The sequence below is a fragment of the Phoca vitulina genome, unplaced genomic scaffold (genome assembly GCF_004348235.1).
Source record: "Phoca vitulina isolate PV1807 unplaced genomic scaffold, GSC_HSeal_1.0 scaffold66, whole genome shotgun sequence".
Classification (NCBI taxonomy): Eukaryota; Metazoa; Chordata; class Mammalia; order Carnivora; family Phocidae; genus Phoca; species Phoca vitulina.
In genome coordinates, this window is record NW_022589769.1 from 6,647,594 (window position 1) to 6,667,352 (window position 19,759).

General features: G+C 40.0%; 1 protein-coding gene across 3 annotated transcripts in view; it reads right to left on the reverse strand.

The window, feature by feature from the left end:
- PARN (poly(A)-specific ribonuclease) overlaps positions 1-19,759 on the reverse strand; it is a 160,911-nt gene that overhangs the window by 88,909 nt on the left and 52,243 nt on the right. For all 3 annotated transcript variants that reach the window (XM_032392145.1, XM_032392143.1, XM_032392144.1), the window contains 3 exons: positions 18,336-18,391; positions 17,046-17,132; positions 13,881-13,955 (listed from right to left, as the gene is read on the reverse strand). In XM_032392145.1, coding sequence (XP_032248036.1) covers positions 13,881-13,955; positions 17,046-17,132; positions 18,336-18,391 — 218 coding nt within the window. The remainder of the gene's footprint in view (positions 1-13,880; positions 13,956-17,045; positions 17,133-18,335; positions 18,392-19,759) is intronic.

Sequence of the window (19,759 nt, forward strand, 5' to 3'; positions counted from 1 at the left end):
GAAGGATGAAATTCAAACTCGTATTTTTAACACACAAATTCTGTGTTTCTACCTTCTAATCCCCACCCCCCAAGGCTATTCCACCACACAGACCCTCTGCTCCACTCCTACCAAAGGATGTACTGGTTCCACTCTTCACTAAAGCTTTCTCAGCCTTCCTGTACCAGGCCACCTCCTGGGATCGGCATAGGCATCACCTACTCCAGGAAGCCTTCCCGGTTGACCCTTCTCTGCATCTTCATGCTAGCCTGGGTGGGTTCTCCCTCGTCACAGCACTGAGCATGCACTGATGCACCCGCTGTCTAGATACCTGTCTGCATCATTAGACCATGAATTCCTTGAGTGCAAAGACTATTATTTCATCTCTATTCCCCATCTAAATTTAGTCCTTCTGTTTCTTCAGCAGTAGACAGACAAATATTTATGCAAAGATTAACACTGCAGATTTCAAAAGAGAACCATCTTGTTAAAAACCTTGCAAAATCCCTTCATAATTACTCTTCTCTGTTACTATAAATAACACTGAACCCAGACACATAAAGGTACCTAGCAATATACAGTGATAAGTCAGGAAGGCTTATACACCATCTGAAACGCAATTACAAAAATGCACACCTAAATGTGACCCTGCTCATGCTTCAAAGTGATAGAAACTTATTTTGGGAATTAACAGTTACTAAAATCAGTAGGTGCCCTATATGTATCTCATATTTCTTTTTGCTATATAATATGCCGTCATGATTTATTTTCCTTCTATTACCTCTATAATAACAATATAGGATTTGTGTGTCGGTGGGGGGGAAACCCCAGTTTCAAAGTTTTATTTTACTGTGTTGTCTTTTCTAGGTTCCTTTTCCCAAGACCATAGCAGTTTGCTTCCTGGCCTTTGATGCAATTGGAAAACAAATCAGTTCCCCACATTTCTCCAATTAACATACAGAAAGGACAAAGGGCATTCCTACTAGTTAGTGTGATTTAAGTTGCTTTTTTTTTTAAGATTTTATTTATTTATCTGACAGAGAGAGGGGGAGCACAAGTAGGCAGAGCAGTAGGCAGAGGGAGAGGGAGAAGCAGGCTTCCCACAGAGCAGGGAGCCCGATGCGGGGCTCGATCCCAGGACGCTGGGATCATGACCTGAGCCAAAGGCAGACACTCAACCGACTGAGCCACTCAGGCACCCCTGTTTTAAGTTATTTTAAGCAATGTTTGCTTTTTATAATCCTACAACATGAAAAGCACCAAGTAATGCCTCAATATACTGACGTGGGGTGTAGACGTTAAGGCAAAACCATGGTCTGAAGTGCTAGGGTCACCACCACCATCAATTATCAGTTACCCAACACTCCAGTGGTCTAGCATTTTCTGGCATTATTGCTAAACATAACGAAGTTGACAGTCAGCCTGTTATTAAAGTGATATTTGGGCTTCTTTCCAGGACAAAAGAGAAAAGACAGGTTGTAAAAATAGCCAACAGTGGAAATATTACCAATAAAAAGCATGTTTCAAAACAGTTTCATATTCACCTTTTCAGAACAGGAGGTTTATTTTTTTTTTCTTTTTAAGATTTTATTTATTTATTTGACAGAAAGAGACACAGTGAGAGAGGGAACACAAGCAGGGGGAGTGGGAGAGGGATAACGCTGAGCAGGGAGCCCAATGCGGGGCTCCATCCCAGGACCCTGGGATCATGACCCGAGCTGAAGGCAGACGCCTAACGACTGAGCCACCCAGGCGCCCCCAGAACAGGAGGTTTAAACCAACAAGTTGAAGGAGGAAAACCCAGAGAAACTAATTCCGTAACTTTCATGATTAGAAAAAAGATACCACAAAATAACTATGGTCAACCATATGAAGGACCAACTCTGCCAGCCATCGGAAGAGTTTCAAAAGCAAGACGTTACCCTGTGCTGTGCTCCTATACACATAAAAAGGCAAGTAATAATGTTTTCGTCTTAACTTTAAATATTTTAACACCTAGGTCATACCTGTCACTCGAAAAAAGTCCAAAAATGAAAAAAACCCACAATAAAGTAAAACTACCTGTAATCCCACCACCCCAAGAGATTCACTGGTAACATTTTTAGTAACAAGACAGTATTTTTAATTAGCCACTGAAGTGCCCCCAAATCATTTCACTTATACTATTTTAAATTCCCTAAAACCAGATTTATTTCATTTTTAAAAACCGTCAGGTTGTGAAACATGGAATCGCAGATGAGAAAACAATGCAAACGTGTAAAGATGGACACAGCTCACCTACTTAACCAGCCAGTTCACTATCTCCGATGACAAAAACACCACCAATTGGCCCTGGAAGCCTCAGGAATAAGAATCAGAGACACAACATTTACACTGAGTCCTCAAAGGTAGTCGTCAGGGGCCTGAAAGCAATCAGGCAGATGGATCTCCGCTTTAAGTCCCCTAGTGCCACCCACATTCCAACAATTTGCCAAGAGCGAACTACGACTGTGGTACTAAATCAGGCACAATGGTCCTTGCTTTCCAAAGTATTCTGCATAACCCTAAATAGTATGCACAATAAAAATATCAACAATCAAACTTACCACTGCATTCAAGGATACACGAGATTATCTAAGTGCGTACGGAGACACATTATATTCCTGGTCATACAGATTCAGTATGTCCAAATAAAGACGTCGATACAATTAATTTGTTAAAATGTCAGTGAAAAATCCCAGGGGGCTTTCTGAGTGACCCTAACAAAACGATTCTAAAGCTCAATCAGAAGAATAAATGGGGGCGCCTGGGTGGCTCAGTTGGTTAAGCGACTGCCTTCGGCTCAGGTCATGATCCTGGAGTCCCAGGATCGAGTCCCACATCGGGCTCCCTGCTCAGCAGGGAGTCTGCTTCTCCCTCTGACCCTCCCCCCTCTCATGCTCTCTATCTCATTCTCTCTCAAATAAATAAATAAAATCTTTATTAAAGAAAAAATAAATAAATAAAAGCTTATTTTAGAACAGGAGTCGAGAGTCCTAAAATTGCTTAAAGTAAATGTCCACAAAGAGAACTGTTAAAAGAACTGTAAAACAATATGCAAAATATACATTATCTTAGATGAAATATACACTTAAATACCACAGTGGAAAGGTATATCTCAAATATTACTGCAATTATCTTCACTAATAAAGAGAGGGGCACTGGGCAATTTTTTTAGTTTTCTGGTAGTTTAAAATTTTTCTATTAACAAAAATAAATCATCACTGTTTAATAGGAAAAAACGGAGTTGTTTTTAGGGTTTTTTTCAAGATCATTTGAATCTAATGATTTTGCTTCTTCAGAATTTATTTTTAAAAATGAAAGATACAAAGACTAAGGTACAAGATGCTCTTTAAAGAATTTAGGGCGCCTGGGTGGCTCAGTCAGTTAAGCATCTGCCTTCGGCTCAGGTTGATCCCCGGGTCCTGGGATGGAGCCCCATGTCAGGCCCTCTGCTCAGCTAGGGGCCTGTTTCTCCCTCCCCACTGCCTGTGCTCTCTAGCTCTCTGTCAAATAAATAAAATCTTTAAAAAACATTTTAAAAATTTTAAAAAACTAAAGAATTTGAAATAATAAACACTTGTCATCCAAAACAGGTATAGTTAAATAAGTTGTGTGAAATGCAATGCATCCATTAAAAGAAATCTCTTCCAGAAAACCATGTGACAGCATGAGAAATGCTCATGACCTAATATTAACCAAAAAAGCAGATCCAAAAATGCATCTGAAGTCAGATCCCAACTGATATTAAAAAGTTATGAAAATACTCACCTCCACAAAATAAAACAACTAGAAAAGAAATACGAATCAAACTACTACTAGTATTAATGTCTAGGTTGTGAGACCGTGATTGTTTTCTTCTTCATATTTTCAAATATTTTTCACGTTTTCAACAATGAATTTGATTTACTTCTAAAACCTGGGGCAGGAGAACACAACATAAGCAGTTTGCTATGAATGATACTACAATTAAATATGACAGATCTGCTGAATATTCGGATAGTGCAACATAAAGCTGATATTCTTAGATCCAGACAACATGGCCTCTAGAACACAAATATCAAACCCAATGCTCTGGACCAGAAACAAATTAACAGAACACGAAGATTCAGCCTCTAGAGCACAAACACTGCATTTCTTTCTCCCGGCTAGGTTCTCACTGCCACAGAACTCATTCTGTCACTGCTGCTTTAACGCTGGTAATTGTATTAAGAACTTGGGAAGCCTTATCTGGAAGTCAGGAAGCTTTCTGCCCCATTCTCATACCAGCTAATGCCCTAAAGAATACTAATTAGGGGGAGTCCAAGTTATTGTTACTCTCAAATAAATCTGCCTGATAACAGATTTCATAGGACAGATGTGTAAGACTGCTAACTCTCGAGATTAAACACATGGGGGAATTAGGAAAACAAGAAGGCTCTTAATAAATACTGTTAAAATTTTCCACAGTGCTTTTTGTGGATTAAGTGACTTAGAGGAGTTTAAAAAAAAAAGTCAGCTGCTTTAAGTTTTCATCAGAAGATATATACACAAAACACAGACATTCACACGTCTCATTAATAATGTTTTTCCTTTATCAACAAGCCATTACTATAAAAACCTTGCGTGTATAAGAACAAATATATTGTTTCCAGGATGCAGCACTTACGGTATGAAAATCATATATACATTTAAACACACAAGTAAGTTATCAGCCTCTTCCTCTAAAACAAGCTTATTTAATAGAACCCTTATAAAGTCACGTCACAGTTGAACTCATTTATCTATTGCTATATTTATAATTCAAGATAATTGTTGTAAACCAACACTATGCAAGGTTTAAGATTAGGAAAATTAACATGAAAGGAAAAACATTCATTTTTTTGGTTTTTCTTGAGTGTTTTGTACATTTCCTCTTTGACAAGAATAAATATACAATAACACACTAGCCAAAGATGAAAATGACCACAAATAGAAACAAAAGATATTCAAATATTTTGTCTGGATTTTGTCTATTGGTATGCATGCCTACCCAAAAGGAACTGAACTGAAGTCAGTTTTCATTGGTTAAAAGAGGTAAGTCACATGGTTTTTTATTTTTAATGCATTAACATGCTATTTTCTTAAAACGTTATTTAACAAACAGAAAGAGGTAGTTTAAACATGGTATAATATGGCTGGAAGTGGGGCATCGAAAGCAGAAACTATAAGAGCAACAACTAAAAAGCACAGGTAAAGGTGTTCTGCCTCCAGGATTGGAGGGATAAGCTAACAAATCAACTTTTCTGCTGATAACAACTATAAGCTCTAGGAAAAAATGCAAAAAAAAATAAAAAACAAGTATTTAAGGGCTCTGGAACATGAACAGAAACAGGTAGATTTTGCAAAGGAGTCAAAAACTGGAGGAAGCAAGCTGGCACAAAGTGAATTTCCTGGGGTCTTTTTGTGTGACTATGCCCGAAGGTGAAATTGCAGGGACAGGGGCATGAAGCACCTAAAACTGTAAGAGAAAAGTCCTATGTCTTCCTGGTAGGAGGAACCAGAAGCATGAGGCAACCACTGGCAACAGAGTGGGAAAGGAATCCTAGAACGGAAGAAACCAGAAAATGGGAACTCCAAATTGGGTGTAAAGACTCAGCCCATGTGTCTGGCTGACCCTTTACTTAACCGTGCATGTGTCAGACTGATGGCAGTCTGAGCTCAGAATCTGAGCCACCTCCCACCGCAGACATGCAAGAGTTTGTAGTGTGAGTTTAAGTAAGTTAAATGCTTGCTAAAACTAGAACAAAAATATCAACACTCTTCTGAGGGAATGTAAGTGACTACAGAGTATCCACAAAAGAACATTCACATGTCCAGGAAACAATCCCAAGTTATTTGACATATGAAGAGCCAAGAAAACATGACTCATTCTCAAGGGAAAAGTGATCAACAGGTGCCAACATCTAGGTGATACAGATGTTGGAATTATTAGACAAAGACTTTAAACAGGCTATTCTAATTATGTTCACTGAGGTGAAGAAACATACATACATACATACATACATAAATAAATAAATAAATAAATAAATAAATAAAAGCTTTTTTTTTTTTTTCCAAAGGTCTCCTACATATAGGTAACTGGAGTCCCCAGGAGGAGAGGCAAGAGAATATAGGACAGGAAAAAAATATTTGAATAATGTCTAAAAGCTTCCTAAATCTAGTGAAAGACATAAATTTACAGATTCAAGGGGTGCCTGGCTGGCGCAGTAGTAGAACATGAGACTCTTGATCTCGGGGTTGTGAGTTTGAGCCCCATGTTGGGTGTAAAGATTACTTTAAAAAAATAACACAATCTTTTTTAAAATTTTAAAAATTAAGTTTACAGATTCAAGAAGCTCCGTCAACCCCAACATGGTAATTACAAAGAAAGCCATGCCTAAGTACATCATAGTCGAACTGCTGAAAACCAATGATCCAATGACAAAGAGAAAATCTTGAATACCTATATGGCAACAATGAGGCAGGGGCGCCTGGGTGGCTCAGTCGTTTAAGCATCTGCCTTTGGCTCAGGTGATGATCCCAGGGTCCTGGGATCGAGCCCCACGTCGGGCTCTCTGCTTGGCGGGAAGCCTGCTTCTCCCTCTCCCATTCCCCCTGCTTGTGTTCCCTCTCTCGCTGTGTCTGTCAAATAAATAAATAAAATCTTTAAAAAAAAAAAAAAAAAAGAAATACTAATGGAAGTTCTGAAGGCTGAAGTGAGATGATACTCAAAAGAAACTTGGATCTTCAGGAATGAATGAAGACACCTAAAATGGTAAATATCAGGGTAAAGAGAAAATAATTTAGCCTTTTAATTTCTTAAAATACTTATGACTGTTTAAAACAAAATTATAACACCACTTAGCAGGATTTATAATGTATGCACATTTATATATATGGCAACTACAGCATGAAAACCAATGGGGATTGGAATAAATGGCCCTATATGCATATAAGGTTTCCTCATTACATGTGAAGTGGTATAATACGAACTCTAAGTAGACTGTGAAAAGGTATGGATGGATGTTAAAATTTCTAAAGCAACCACTAAAAAATAATGCAAAGAGATAGCATTAAAAAGGCAAGAGAGGGGCACCTGGGTGGCTCAGTCGGTTAAGCGGCTGCCTTCGGCTCAGGTCATGATCCCAGGGTCCTGGGATCGAGCCCCGCATTTGGCTCCCTGCTCGGCGGGGAGCTTGCTTCTCCCTCTCCCTCTGCCTGCCTCTCTGCCTACTTGTTCTATCTCTCTAATAATAAAATCTTAAAAAAATAAAATAAAATAAAAATAAAAAATAAGAAGGCAAGAGAGAAATTAAAATGGAATTCTTCAAAAATTTCAAACAATGCAAAAGAGGACAGGAGAGAGAGAAACAAAGGAACAGAAACAGAGGGAACAAAGAACAAGTTTTAAAATGACAAAAGCATGGAAATAATTACACATATATACACAGATAAGTTGAAAGAAAAGGACAGGCAAACATAAAAAACACAAAAACAAAAGGGGCACCTGGCTATCTAACTTAATAATAATGGAATTACGACATGTGATTTGTGGGATGCACCTACAGCAGTGCTTAGAGAATAATCTGTGGCTGTAAATGTTTGTATTAGAAACAAAAGGTCAAAATCAATGAGTAGGAAAGAGTCTTGGCTAAATCCAGAACACTAGCTTGGCGGGGAGGGCTGGCACACCTACACAGTAGACGAGAAGGTACAGCTGAAAGTAAGAAATGGGGAAGACTTGCAAACTGCTTGAATGCTGAATGTCTTCCCCAACCCAGCTGGCAAAGGGTGGAAGCCTCACTGGTTTTCAAGGTGTTTAAGCACACACTGGACCAATCATTGGCTGACCACGAAGCTATACTGACCCAGGGGCAATCTCCAGAAGGCCAGGCGTAAAATATTTTAGAATTTTTTTTTTTTTTTAAAGTAGGCTCCATGCCCAGCATGGAGCCCAACGCAGGGCTTGAACTCACAACTGTGAGATCAAGACCCGAGCCGAGATCAAGAGTAGGACACTTCACTGACTGAGCCACCCAGAAACCTCTAGAAAAGTTTTTAAAAATCAATCACATATGGTTCTAGCTCAAGAAGTGGGAAGAAGGAGGGCAAAGTAAACCCAAAGCAAGTAAAAGGAAGGAAAGGGGGTGCCTGGCTGGCTCAGTCGGAGGAGTGTGTACCTCTTCATTTTGGGGTCACAAGTTTGAGCCCCACGTTGGGTACAGAGATTAAATAAACTTTAAAAAAGGGGGATGCCTGGGTGGCGCAGTCAGCTAAACAGCCAACTCTTGGTTTCGGCTCAGGTCAGGATCTCAGGGTTGTGAGATCGAGCCTCGCATCGGGCTCCACGCTCAGTGCACAGTCTGCTTGAGATTCTCTCTCCCTCTCCCTCTGCTCCTCCTTCTTGTGCTCATGCACATTTTTCTCTCTCTCTGAAATAAACCTTTAAAACAAAAAGGAAAGGGAAAAAAGGGAGAAAAAAAGCAGAAACCCAGTAAATAGACAAAAACAAACAATACAGAAAATGAACTAAACCAAAAGTTGGTTCTTTGCCGAGACCATCAAAATCAGTAATCCCCAGGGGCACCTGGGTGGCTCAGTTAGTTAAGCATCTGCCTTCGGCTCAGATCATGATCTTGGGGTCCTGGGATCAAGCCCCGAGGTGGGCTCCCTGCTCAGCGGGAAGTCTGCTTCTCCCTCTCCTTCTGCCCCTCCCCCACTTGTACGTGCTTGCTCTCTCTCTCTCTCTCTCAAATAAATAAAAATCTTAGAAAAAAGTCAGTAACCCCCAGCTAGTGTGATCAAGGAAAAATGAGAACACCAATCACCAATATCACATGTGAAGCAAGCGGTTATCACTACAAATTCTGCAGACATTAGAAGGAAAACAAAAAACACATAAAGTTTAAAGTTATAAGCACCTTTTAGCAAAACAGCTGAACGATTGCCTCGAGTCATATTCACAACTCTAATATTCATCTGTTCAGCACAAATAAAAGCTATGCGTCTAAAAGTACAATTTAATATAAACACAACCATACCCTCGACTGAAGTGAAGCAAGTCTCTCCCTCCATCCCCACACATCGTCCTGAACAAGCTCCTACGGCGGCATTATCAGGAACTTCTACAACTACCTGAATTTGTGCTGCCTTTACAAAATAATTGTCAGGTTTCTACCTCTTCTAAAGTGCCTTTATCAATTTTTGCTTTTTAAAACTTTCTGGTAGTGTGCTGCATTTCCAGCTTTCAAAATAAATGAAAAGGTTATTTTTCTCAAGCTATTCATATGAAAATTTCTAATGCATTTAGAACACTCAAAAACAATGTCTAAATATTGAGAATATGACTAGAAGGTTCTCTGACTTTTAAAATATTTCTGGGGCTCCTCCCCCATTTAATAAAACTACATTAGGAATATAAAAATCTTAGGGGCGCCTGGGTGGCTCAGTCGTTAAGTGTCTGCCTTCGCCTCGGGTCATGATCTCAGGGTCCTGGGATCGAGCCCCACGTCAGACTCTCTGCTCAGCGGGGAGTCTGCTTCTCCCTCTGCCTGCTGCTCCCCCTGCTTGTGTTCCCTCTCTCGCTGTGTCTCACTCTGTCAAATAAATAAATAAAATCTTAAAAAAAAAAAAAAAGGAATATAGAAATCTTAAAAATGAATGAGCTGTGCAGATGTGACCCTTAAAGGTGATTTCTTGGGCGTCTGGATGGCTCAGTCATTTAAGTGTCTGCCTTCCGCTCCGGTCACGATTCCAGGGTCCTGGGATCGAGTCCTGCATAGGGCTCCCTGCTCAGCGGGGAGTCTGTTTCTCCCTCTCCCTCCTCTCCTCCCCCCTGCTCATTCTCTCTCTCTCTCTAATAAATAAATAAAATCTTAAAAAAAAAAAAAAGTGATTTCTTACTCTGCTACTTTGAGGAAAGTTCTCAAACAGTGAGACTAGGTGATGTTCTCTATGGTCATGTACTATCCTACCTGAAGAGCTACAAGGGAACAATGCTGAATGTATGGCTGGTATGGGCTATCACCACCTGAACACCCCAAAGCCACAGGAACCCTCGCCTCACCTCTTGCAAACAAACAAAAAATCAGCAATCAAACCAAATGGCACTAGGTAGAAGGTTTTTTTTAATTAAGTTTTTTATTTCAATTCAATTTAATTAACATAAACTGTATTATTAGTTTCAGAGAAGGGTTTTAATAGTGTAACAAGGTTCCCTAGAAAAAGAGAACTTTCATATTCAAGATATGGAAAATGGCTTTTTAAAAAATCTTGATTAGACTTAGTACTATCAAAAGAAAAAGACAGGTGTCAGGTAAGAAGAAACTTCTTAAATGTAAATCAAAAATTAGTCTGTAACAGCGCCAAAGAAGCCATTATAAGCTGCTATATAAATAGGCATTTAATGATTTTTCCAATGTTACATTATTGATCTAACAGGCCCTCTGTTTCCGCTGAAATGAGTAAGTAATTTGTTTAAGATAACATTAATAGGGTTTGCAGCACTTTAGATATGCTGGGTCTCTCTCATCATTAGAATTACCACTATAAAAAACAGATTTTACACTGTCTTTCAATGAAACATCTGCATAATTTTAGAAATCACAGCAAAAGACCAGAGACATCAGATACATTTATCCCATTTGAGAAGGCATTTCTAAGTCCTAATACCTTGAGTATCACTTACTCAGCTCAATAAACATTTAACATCCTCGCTAATGTCAGACGCTACTCAGAGCACTGAGACACAACGGTGAACAAGAGGTCTAGTCCCTGCTCCCAGAGAGTTTACAGTCTACCAGGGAAGACAGTCTAACAGGGTGTGTCAGTAAAGGATGCCAGGCCGGCACAGAAAATGGGACCCAATCCCCTGCACAGGGAATGGGGGAAAACAACCAGAGAAATGGATGTTTAAGCTGAGATGAGGAGGGAAGTGGGACACAGCCAAGCTCTGGAGGAAGAGGATGGCAGAATCAAAGGTGGCTTGCGGCAAAGAGAAGTAGGCTCACAGGAACAGCACGCGCAAATGGCCAGGTATTTATGTGAAGAGTTGGTTTGGGGGGTGCCTCGGTGGCTCAGTCGGTTAAGCATCTGCCTTCGGCTCAGGTCATGATCCCGGGGTCCTGGGATCGAGCCCCAAGTCAGGCTTCCTGCTGAGCAGGAAGCCTGCTTCTCCCTCTCCCTCTGCCCCTCCACCCCCCCCTTACCCCCACCCCACTGGTACACGCTTTCTCTCTCAAAAAAAAAGCATTGTCTTTTGTGTAAGAGAGAATAGTGGAAACTTAGACTTTCCCAGTAAAGCTGCATCTACGTAGAGACAACAGTCATCTACTTCATCTAGGAGGAAAAAGGTAAAAAGCGCACGATTCCATCTTGGCCTCTTCCCTGTGTTACCCACTCACACAAACACTGAGTTACTCCAGCCACGGTGCGCCCCAGGTACTAGAGAAGGAGTCAGTGGGGAAGGCAATGGACTCAATGTTGCCTTCGGGGAAGCAACACACGTGGGCAAAAAATCACATGGCAGGTGCTTCTGTGGCAACGTGATCCTGCAATGCAGCTCCCAGATGCCGGGTATCACAGACTGAAATACTGAGCTGGAAAGCTACCGTGTGAGGCGTCTTTCAGTCATAAGTGAGAGAGCAAATCACTGGACAGCAGATGTGGTTTAGCAGCAACGTGAAAAGAAGCGCTGACACCCATATGCTTGTGTTTGCAAGCAGACACCACCAGCTATCGTCTTAGAGATTTCCAAGCACCTTTACACATTCTCATTTGTACTGTTCACAGCAAGGGAGACAAAGCAGGTTTTTTTTTTTTTTAAGATTTTATTTATTTATTTCACAGAGAGAGACACAGTGAGAGAGGGAACAAAGGCAGCGGGAGTGGGAGAGGGAGAAGCAGGCTTCCCGCCGAGCAGGGAGCCCAATGCGGGGCTCGACCCCAGGACCCCAGGATCATGACCCAAGCCAAAGGCAGACGCTTAACGACTGAGCCACCCAGGTGCCCCCAAAGCAGGTATTTTAATAACTCCCTAGCATTTGTCAAGCCCTGCTCGTAGAAAGCCGAGCTCCCTGCTGGGCACTAAATGTCCGTGATCTCATTTCACAAAGTAACCATCACCGCCTCCACCTCTCAAAGGAGAAGCCTGTGGCCTAGAGAATTTACGTAACCTGCCCAAAGACACATGCCTGACAGGTGGTGGGGGCAAGGTTAGTCTGCGGGGCAGTCTGGCTTTGAAGCCCGTGCATCTCCTTCCATCCCACTGCAGAGTTTCAATGTCACCCAAGTGTGACCAGCAGGAAGGCCAAACAGTGACGCTGAGCAGAAGGGGTGCAACCAGACCTCCAGCCGGGAGTTCTAGTTCCGTGTCCTTGCGGCCACAGGACCTCTCGCTTTGCTCTCAGTTCCGTGTCCTTGCGGCCACAGGACCGCTCGCTTTGCTCTCAGTCTCAGAGTCCCTTCCCCCTCCCTGAAGTTATCTTTAGCTCTCCAATAATCAGTCCCTTTGGGTGCCATCTCAATGGTCTTTCCAAGGATTGTGGGGGAGTGGATCAGAGAAATATGCAAATACCGAAACATTTAACAAGCGACCGCATTCACGCCCAGCATCCAACACCAATTCTTGCTGTCACGTGCTCCCGAAGTACATCTCACACTGCAATCCACTATTAAATAACTATCACAAAAGTTCAAAGCTAGGCCAAGCTTTATATATATATAAATCCTATATATATATATATATATATATATATATATATATATATATATATAATCCTAACAATAACCCCAGTAAGTCCATACTATCATCCTCAGTTTACAGAGATAAGAAGAAGCTTCTCAAGGTTTAATAACCTGCCCAAGGTCACACGATAGCTTGTGCAGCAGCATGATTCCAGAGCCTAAGCTTCTCACTACAACATAGCCTGTATTCCTGCAATGGTCACAGCATTAAGAAGAAACACCAAAATACTCTGATCTGAATGTGTATATTTGTGCAAGTTTTCCCTATAATAATTACTCATGTAGTTACATTCTCAGAAATATAGTTTTAGTATGTGGCACCTTGTTAAATTACAGGGCGCCTGGGTGGCTCAGTCAGTTAAGCATCTGCCTTTGGCTCAGGTCATGATTTCAGAATCCTTGGATGGAGTGCAGTGTTGGGCTCCCTTCCCAGTGGGGAGTCTGCTTCTCCCCCTCCTTATGCCCCTCCCCCTCATTCATGCTGCCTTGCTCTCTCTCAAATAAATGAATAAAATCTTTAAAAAAAATTAATTAGGTGTATCACTTTATAATGTTATCCCTCTTACATTATCAAGCACCAGAGAAACTTGAAATCTATTTGAATAAGTAGCTGAACAACACATATTTTAGTCAATAGCTTTTCATCCTAAGGAAATAGAATGTTTTGAGATGGTTAATAACAAAATTATTTAGGGCCCAGTAAGAGATGTGGTGCTCCATCTTTCTACCATCCTACTTTAAAAGCAAATAAAGTATCTTTTGGTTTAATGAAATGAATAGAGCACACAAACTTATAAATAAGTGGAAAAAGGATGGAGATGAGCGAACGGCAGTGTTCCCCATTCCTCTCAATTTGCTACTTCTAATTCTCCAAGCAAATCTGCAACTCGTTTTAGAAAAAGTGCCATGGGAAGGGAACAGAAAGGAGGTAAGTAAAGCAACGTACTACATAGTATACCTAATGAATTAATAAACTGGTCTTTTTTTCTCACCTACACATGATACTCACTAATTATCTACTTTATTTTAGAGACACAAACCAGGCAACAATGCTTGTGAATCAGCTGAGTGAACCCACAGTATAAGGAGGACGAGCTCCCACTTTATTAATATACAAAACAAATGTCCAAAGCACTTACCAATCTGCACTTGTTCGGGCTGGCTGAGAGAAACAAATGCTGATGTGTCATCAATCCAGGATATCTGAATGTTACCTGCAATGTTGAAGTAAAAGTAAAGGGAACATTTGGCCAATTAGATCACTACCAGACTTCATTTGCATATCTAATATATTTCAGAATATGCGTTAATTTCAACAGAGATGAGGTACTGTTTTAAAATGTGATCAAAATCTAGGCACCCCAGAGAGCTAAAACTTAAATCTACCACAGAAGTTATTTCAGTGAACACTTCAAGAAAAGAGACAAGCCAGGAGGGAAAAAAAAGAAGCTTTAAAAATGTGCTTTAAAAACAAAAGAAAAATCCTTCTGGATTAAATCCTGGGGCACTTCATCTTTCAGCCCAATCTCATGCCAGAGATGGCAATTTCTTTCCTATCAAGATCACAACAGGGGCACCTGGGTGGTGCAGTTGGTTAAGCATCGACTCTTGGTTTCAGCTCAGGTCCTGATCTCATGGGTCGTGAGACTGAGCCCCATGCCGAGCCCCACATTGGGCTCTGCACTCAGTGGAAGTCTGCCTGGACATTCTCTCCCTCTGCCCCTTCCCCTGTTCGCACTCTCTCTTCTCTCTCTCAAATAAATACATAAATCTTTAAAAAAAGAAAGAAAAAGATCACAAAAAAAATCAGAGACCACATAAATTCAAAAACACATCTTTCTAAATTTTTAGAGACACAAACTTTGGAAATTACGAATGGGAAACATAAAATAAATCAATGTAGCAAAAAGTACAAAAAATTCAACGTCGGTGTCAAGGCCAGGTGAGGAAAACAGTAGAAGAGGAACAAAGGAAAAGAAGGCGTCAGAGAGAGAAAACCAAGAGAGACTAACAGAGAAAAGCCACTGAGAGGGGCAGAAAGCAGTCTAGTGAAACGGAACGATTTTCACATGAAGAGACAAATCTTAAAGAAAGGCTAACTAGGGGCGCCTCAGTCGTTAAACGTTTGCCTTCGGCTCAGGTCATGATCCTAGGATCCTGGGATCCAGCCCCGCATCGGGCTCCCTGCTCAGCGGGAAGCCTGCTTCTCCCTCTCCCACTCTCCCTGCTTGTGTTCCCTCTCTCGCTGTGTCTCTCTCTGTCAAATAAATAAATAAAATCTTAAACAAAAAAAAAAAGAAAGGCTAACTAGCTGCAGACACAACAGAACACTGGAGAGCACTAAGGGCAAGGAAGGAGGGGGGTGGCGGGGCAGAAAACCAAAGGGAAAGCAGAGGCCTAATTATTTGGCTACCGCTCTTCTTGAAAAAACATGAGAAGACTAGAATTAGAAGTGGGTCAACATCACTGGAATTTAGTAATGAAAAAATGTTTTAATTCTTACCAAAATTTTCAAAGACTATGAATGCTTGCAAACTGCCCTGTCTCACTGTCATAGGACAATACCTCACTCCCTGCTGCACAGCAAGGTGCCATAATGACTTTCTCAATTACAAAAGTCACTCCTCCACCTTGTGTATTTTAGATAAATAATAATAGTGAACATGCCCTAAGTAGTTACTAGGTGCCACATACTATTCTAAATGCCTTCCATGAATCAGCGCATTTAATCCTCATGAAATGCTTATGTAGTAAGGGGTATCACCATCATCACTGTCATCGTCTCTGATAAGGACACAAAGATAGAGAGAGGCTACTTGTCCAATATCACACAATTGATTCTTTTTAATTAAAATGAAAACAAAATTCTACTCAGAGCATTCTACTTAATTTAGCCAATTAAAGGGTGACTACATAGGGGTAAGAACTTAATAATACAAGATGAGAAAAAACAGCAACAACATCAAAAGCTCTCAAAAGAAATGAGCTGTGAAATTCAACTGCATTTCTAGATCTGTATTTAAATTAAAAAGTAGGACTAGAATTTCAGAAGTTGTTGAGACCGTCTGCAAAGACTAGGATAACTTTCCTGAAACATACGTGCTTTCACTTACTTTTCTAAAAATTAAGTCTGTAAAGTGTTTTGCTTATAAAAGCTAATAAATAGATGCTTATTTTAGAAAACACAGAAAAGCTGGGGCACCTGGGTGGCTCCGTTGGTTAAGTTCTTGATTTCGGCTCAGGTCATGATCTCAGGGTCATGAGATCGAGCCCCTTGTCAGGCTCTGTGCTGGACATGGAGTCTCCTTAATATTCTCTCCCTCTCCCTCTGCCCCTCCCCTCTTCTTTCTCTCTCTCCCTGTCTCTCTCTCTCCCTCCCTCCCTAAAAAATAAAAATAAAAATACAAAATACAAAAAAGCATAACAAGGAAGAAAAAAAAACCTATCTAAAACAATCACTGATAATAGCACGAGGCCTCCTTTCAGTCTGATTTCTATACAAAGTATTAAAAAAGTATTAGTTATACAGGAACTCTACTTTGTATCTGCTTTTTACACTAAATGGTAAAACACAAACACTTTACCATCTTTTCATAAACTCTTCAAATATTTTTTAAATGGCTACATACTACCCTGTTTTGGCGGTATATAAACATTTACTAAACAGTCTAATTACTGGCCCTTTAGGTTTGTGCTGTCTTTACTTTATCCAAGAATTTCCAAAGAGAACAGCTTGAATATTTGTTAAAATAAACAGGCACTACTAAGACTTACAGTCAGAAAGGTCTTTATAAACCCTAATCAGAAGACGGTTCATTTCAACCTATCACCTGACCTGATAAAAAGGAATTAGAAGAACTGCCCTACCGCACACATAACTCATCTCTTGGCCCTCTCAAACATCTGCGTTCGTCTGCTTGGACTATTCAATGTCAAGCAGTGACCGCCTGCCCTTATGAAACAGACCTTCTCTCTGAATTTAATCTTAAAAATGATTTATTCTCAGACTAGGTTTATTTTCCATGGTCAGCAGTAAGGGCAGTCATAGCAATAGTATTCTGCTTTCCGTGGATTAATAATAGCACTCTATTGTGGGGTGCTATTAAAAGTGCCTCAGATCATGTTAGTACAAAGATACCAATATACCAAACCCTGAAAAATTCCATGACTGAGACTAAACCCTTGCATAGTAATATTCTTTCATATCCAAGCTGAAGCTGTCATTCATTATACCTAAAGCCACCTGGACAGACCAAAAACATAGCAAAATTCTAAAACTACATATGGACTTATGATTTACTTACCAAAGGCACTAAAAAGCTGGTAAAGGTCGCTGGTTTTCCACTCTTTGGGGAAAGTCACATGGAGAACATGATCGCGTTTCGGTTGCACTATGGGACAAATTTTTGATAAGAGGTTGACAGCTGAAAAGTGAATGATACACCAGTGGTTCTTTAATGAAACTAATCCCCAGCTAACTTGAGGAATTGCTGGGAATGACTCATGATTACCAAACAACTCCTAAACATATTTTTAGGAACGGCAGGACTCTGCCATCTTAGCCTCAACTTGGGCTGATATTTCCTAGAACCCACAATGGTTTGAACCCTGACAATTCTATGCAGACCGTCTTTGCTCATGAAGTTCTGGTGAAAATTATTTCAAGGGAATTAAAAAAAAAAAAAACACTGCTTTGTTCAAGACATTTCACTAAGTGTTTTTCTCCTATTAATCTAGTTGTCCGCGTATTTAGCGCACCATCCAAATCCAATGGACTGAGGTTAAGGAGAGGCAGTCCTGAGTCAGTCTTGTGTTCTAATCTCAGACCCGCCACTTAACTGTGCACCTCTGAGCAAGAGACCAAACCACTCCAGCCACTCGTGGCTATAAATTGGGAATGATGGTATTTAGCTTGCAGAACTGTTGCGAGAATAGTGCATCAAAATAGAAGTCTAATCTGGAGTGCAACACATGTACTCCGCATATCACTGCAATGACTATTATCATCAGGGACAGCTCACCCTTTTCTACACCCCTGTGGCATGGATTTTAAGGCAAATAAACCAAGGCTAGAAAGAGAGCAATGGAAAAGAAGAGTGGGACAGCGAGGAGGAGAAAGTACAGAATAATCCAAAACAGCAGCAACCACCTCCCAAATAGACAGGCCTTCCAAGGTTTTCAAAGAAAAAGAGGGGGAAAAAAAAAAAACTCTACCCAACTCAAGTATATACATACTCAAATGACTGGAAAACAGAGAACTTATGGTTACTGACATAGCTAGCCATCTCAAAATTTATTGTGTATTTATAGGAAATTATGAATTTAGAGCTCTGAGTGAAAACGAAATAATGAAGAGAAGATATATATTCTTTTAAAATTCAACTCGTGCATAAACTGGAAAATATAAATACAGAGATGAGTTAATCAAGACCCAAGGGCACCATTAACTTAAGCATACTATTCATATCAACCACAAAATCACTGCCTGTTTTTAAGTGAATGAAGCTCTTTCTTCAGTAATACTTTTCCTGTTATCCCTTCCAGACCACACACTTCAATGTGCAGATGCAATGAGAAAATAAAAATTCACTTACAGTCTGGTCCTTCCAAGTTTAGATAGGGGATATCCATGACTCTCATAAGGAATAACCTACAAAAAGAAAAGAAAAACAGGTAATGGGCTAACTTCTATGAAAAACCCGATATAGGCATCTATTAAATTCTTTACTAGATGCTTCTTATTTATATTACTCCATTTCTGAAATCATTTTAAAAAGCTCTTATGATTTGCCTCAAAGATTTTTTTCTCGAGGACTAAATATTTATCATAAATAGAAAAAAATCAATCTTTGGTATCCCCAAAACCTACAAAAGTTCCTGGCACTCAACAGCTACTCAATAAATTATTAGCTAAATGAATGAAACTAGTAAAGAGTCAAAACAAAGTCCTCTGCAGGTCTGCTCATTGGTCAAGGGAGACTGAGAGAAAACAAACGTTAAGAATGCTAACCATCTCAGATGTCTGAACTTTTCCTACAAATTATAAAGGGAACCCCTATGATTGGTGTTTTGTGAGCTGAGAATCACAGCACAGATTTCTTTTTTTTTTTTACTGAAAGGGAAAGTCACTGGATAAATACCAATCTTATTGGGTGAATTACACAGTCTGAAATACGATACCATCTCAGAAGGGCATGCTATTACTGTCGTTTCAAACATATTAAAAGCACAAAGCAAAACAACACTTGGTAAAGAAAGCTATTCACTGATATAAAACATATAGCGGTCATTTTATGTATACCTTCCAAAGGAAAGGATACAAAGGCTCTTAAAAAGGAGTACTTGTAAATTACAACTCTCTGTAATGCCATTCAATTTTTTTTTTAATTTGCAAGATTATGGACAAAATATCAGGCATTCTGTTGTGTGCAAGATGATTTTAATAAGTTTTACTTAGATGACAATACATTGTGCATTTCTGGTACAGACTGCATTATACAGAAAATTAAAATGGCAATCCAAGAGCCCAACAAGCAATTAGTTTGGCTTCACTGACCCACAATTAAGGCACATTATTACCAGGCATTCAAAAGCTAAGCAGGGCATGATCTAGTTTACAAATGGAACCATCAGTGTAAAGAACACTGTTCGGTTAATGCCAAAAAAAACGAAGTCATGGTACTCTGTGGTTTAAGAACTTGTTGCCTGGCCTACAATTTAATCAACCAAATCCTATGGCTAAGAAACCAATTTTATTTTTAGTTCACTAACTTAGGCTCAAGCATAATGTTCTGGTTCTGGGATCCGTTTTACCCAATTCAATCAATAGTACTGGTAATGACGGAAGACACTGAGATATACAGAGCACCCAGCACAAAGGAGTTTCTCAGTGATGGCAGCTCTGACTACTGCCAACCAGAACCTATGAGGTTATTCCTGGGTGAAAAGGCTCAGTATTTTTACGCTTCATAAAATTTCCAATTTTCCATTTAGTAAATTTAGAGATAGTCCCCAAATT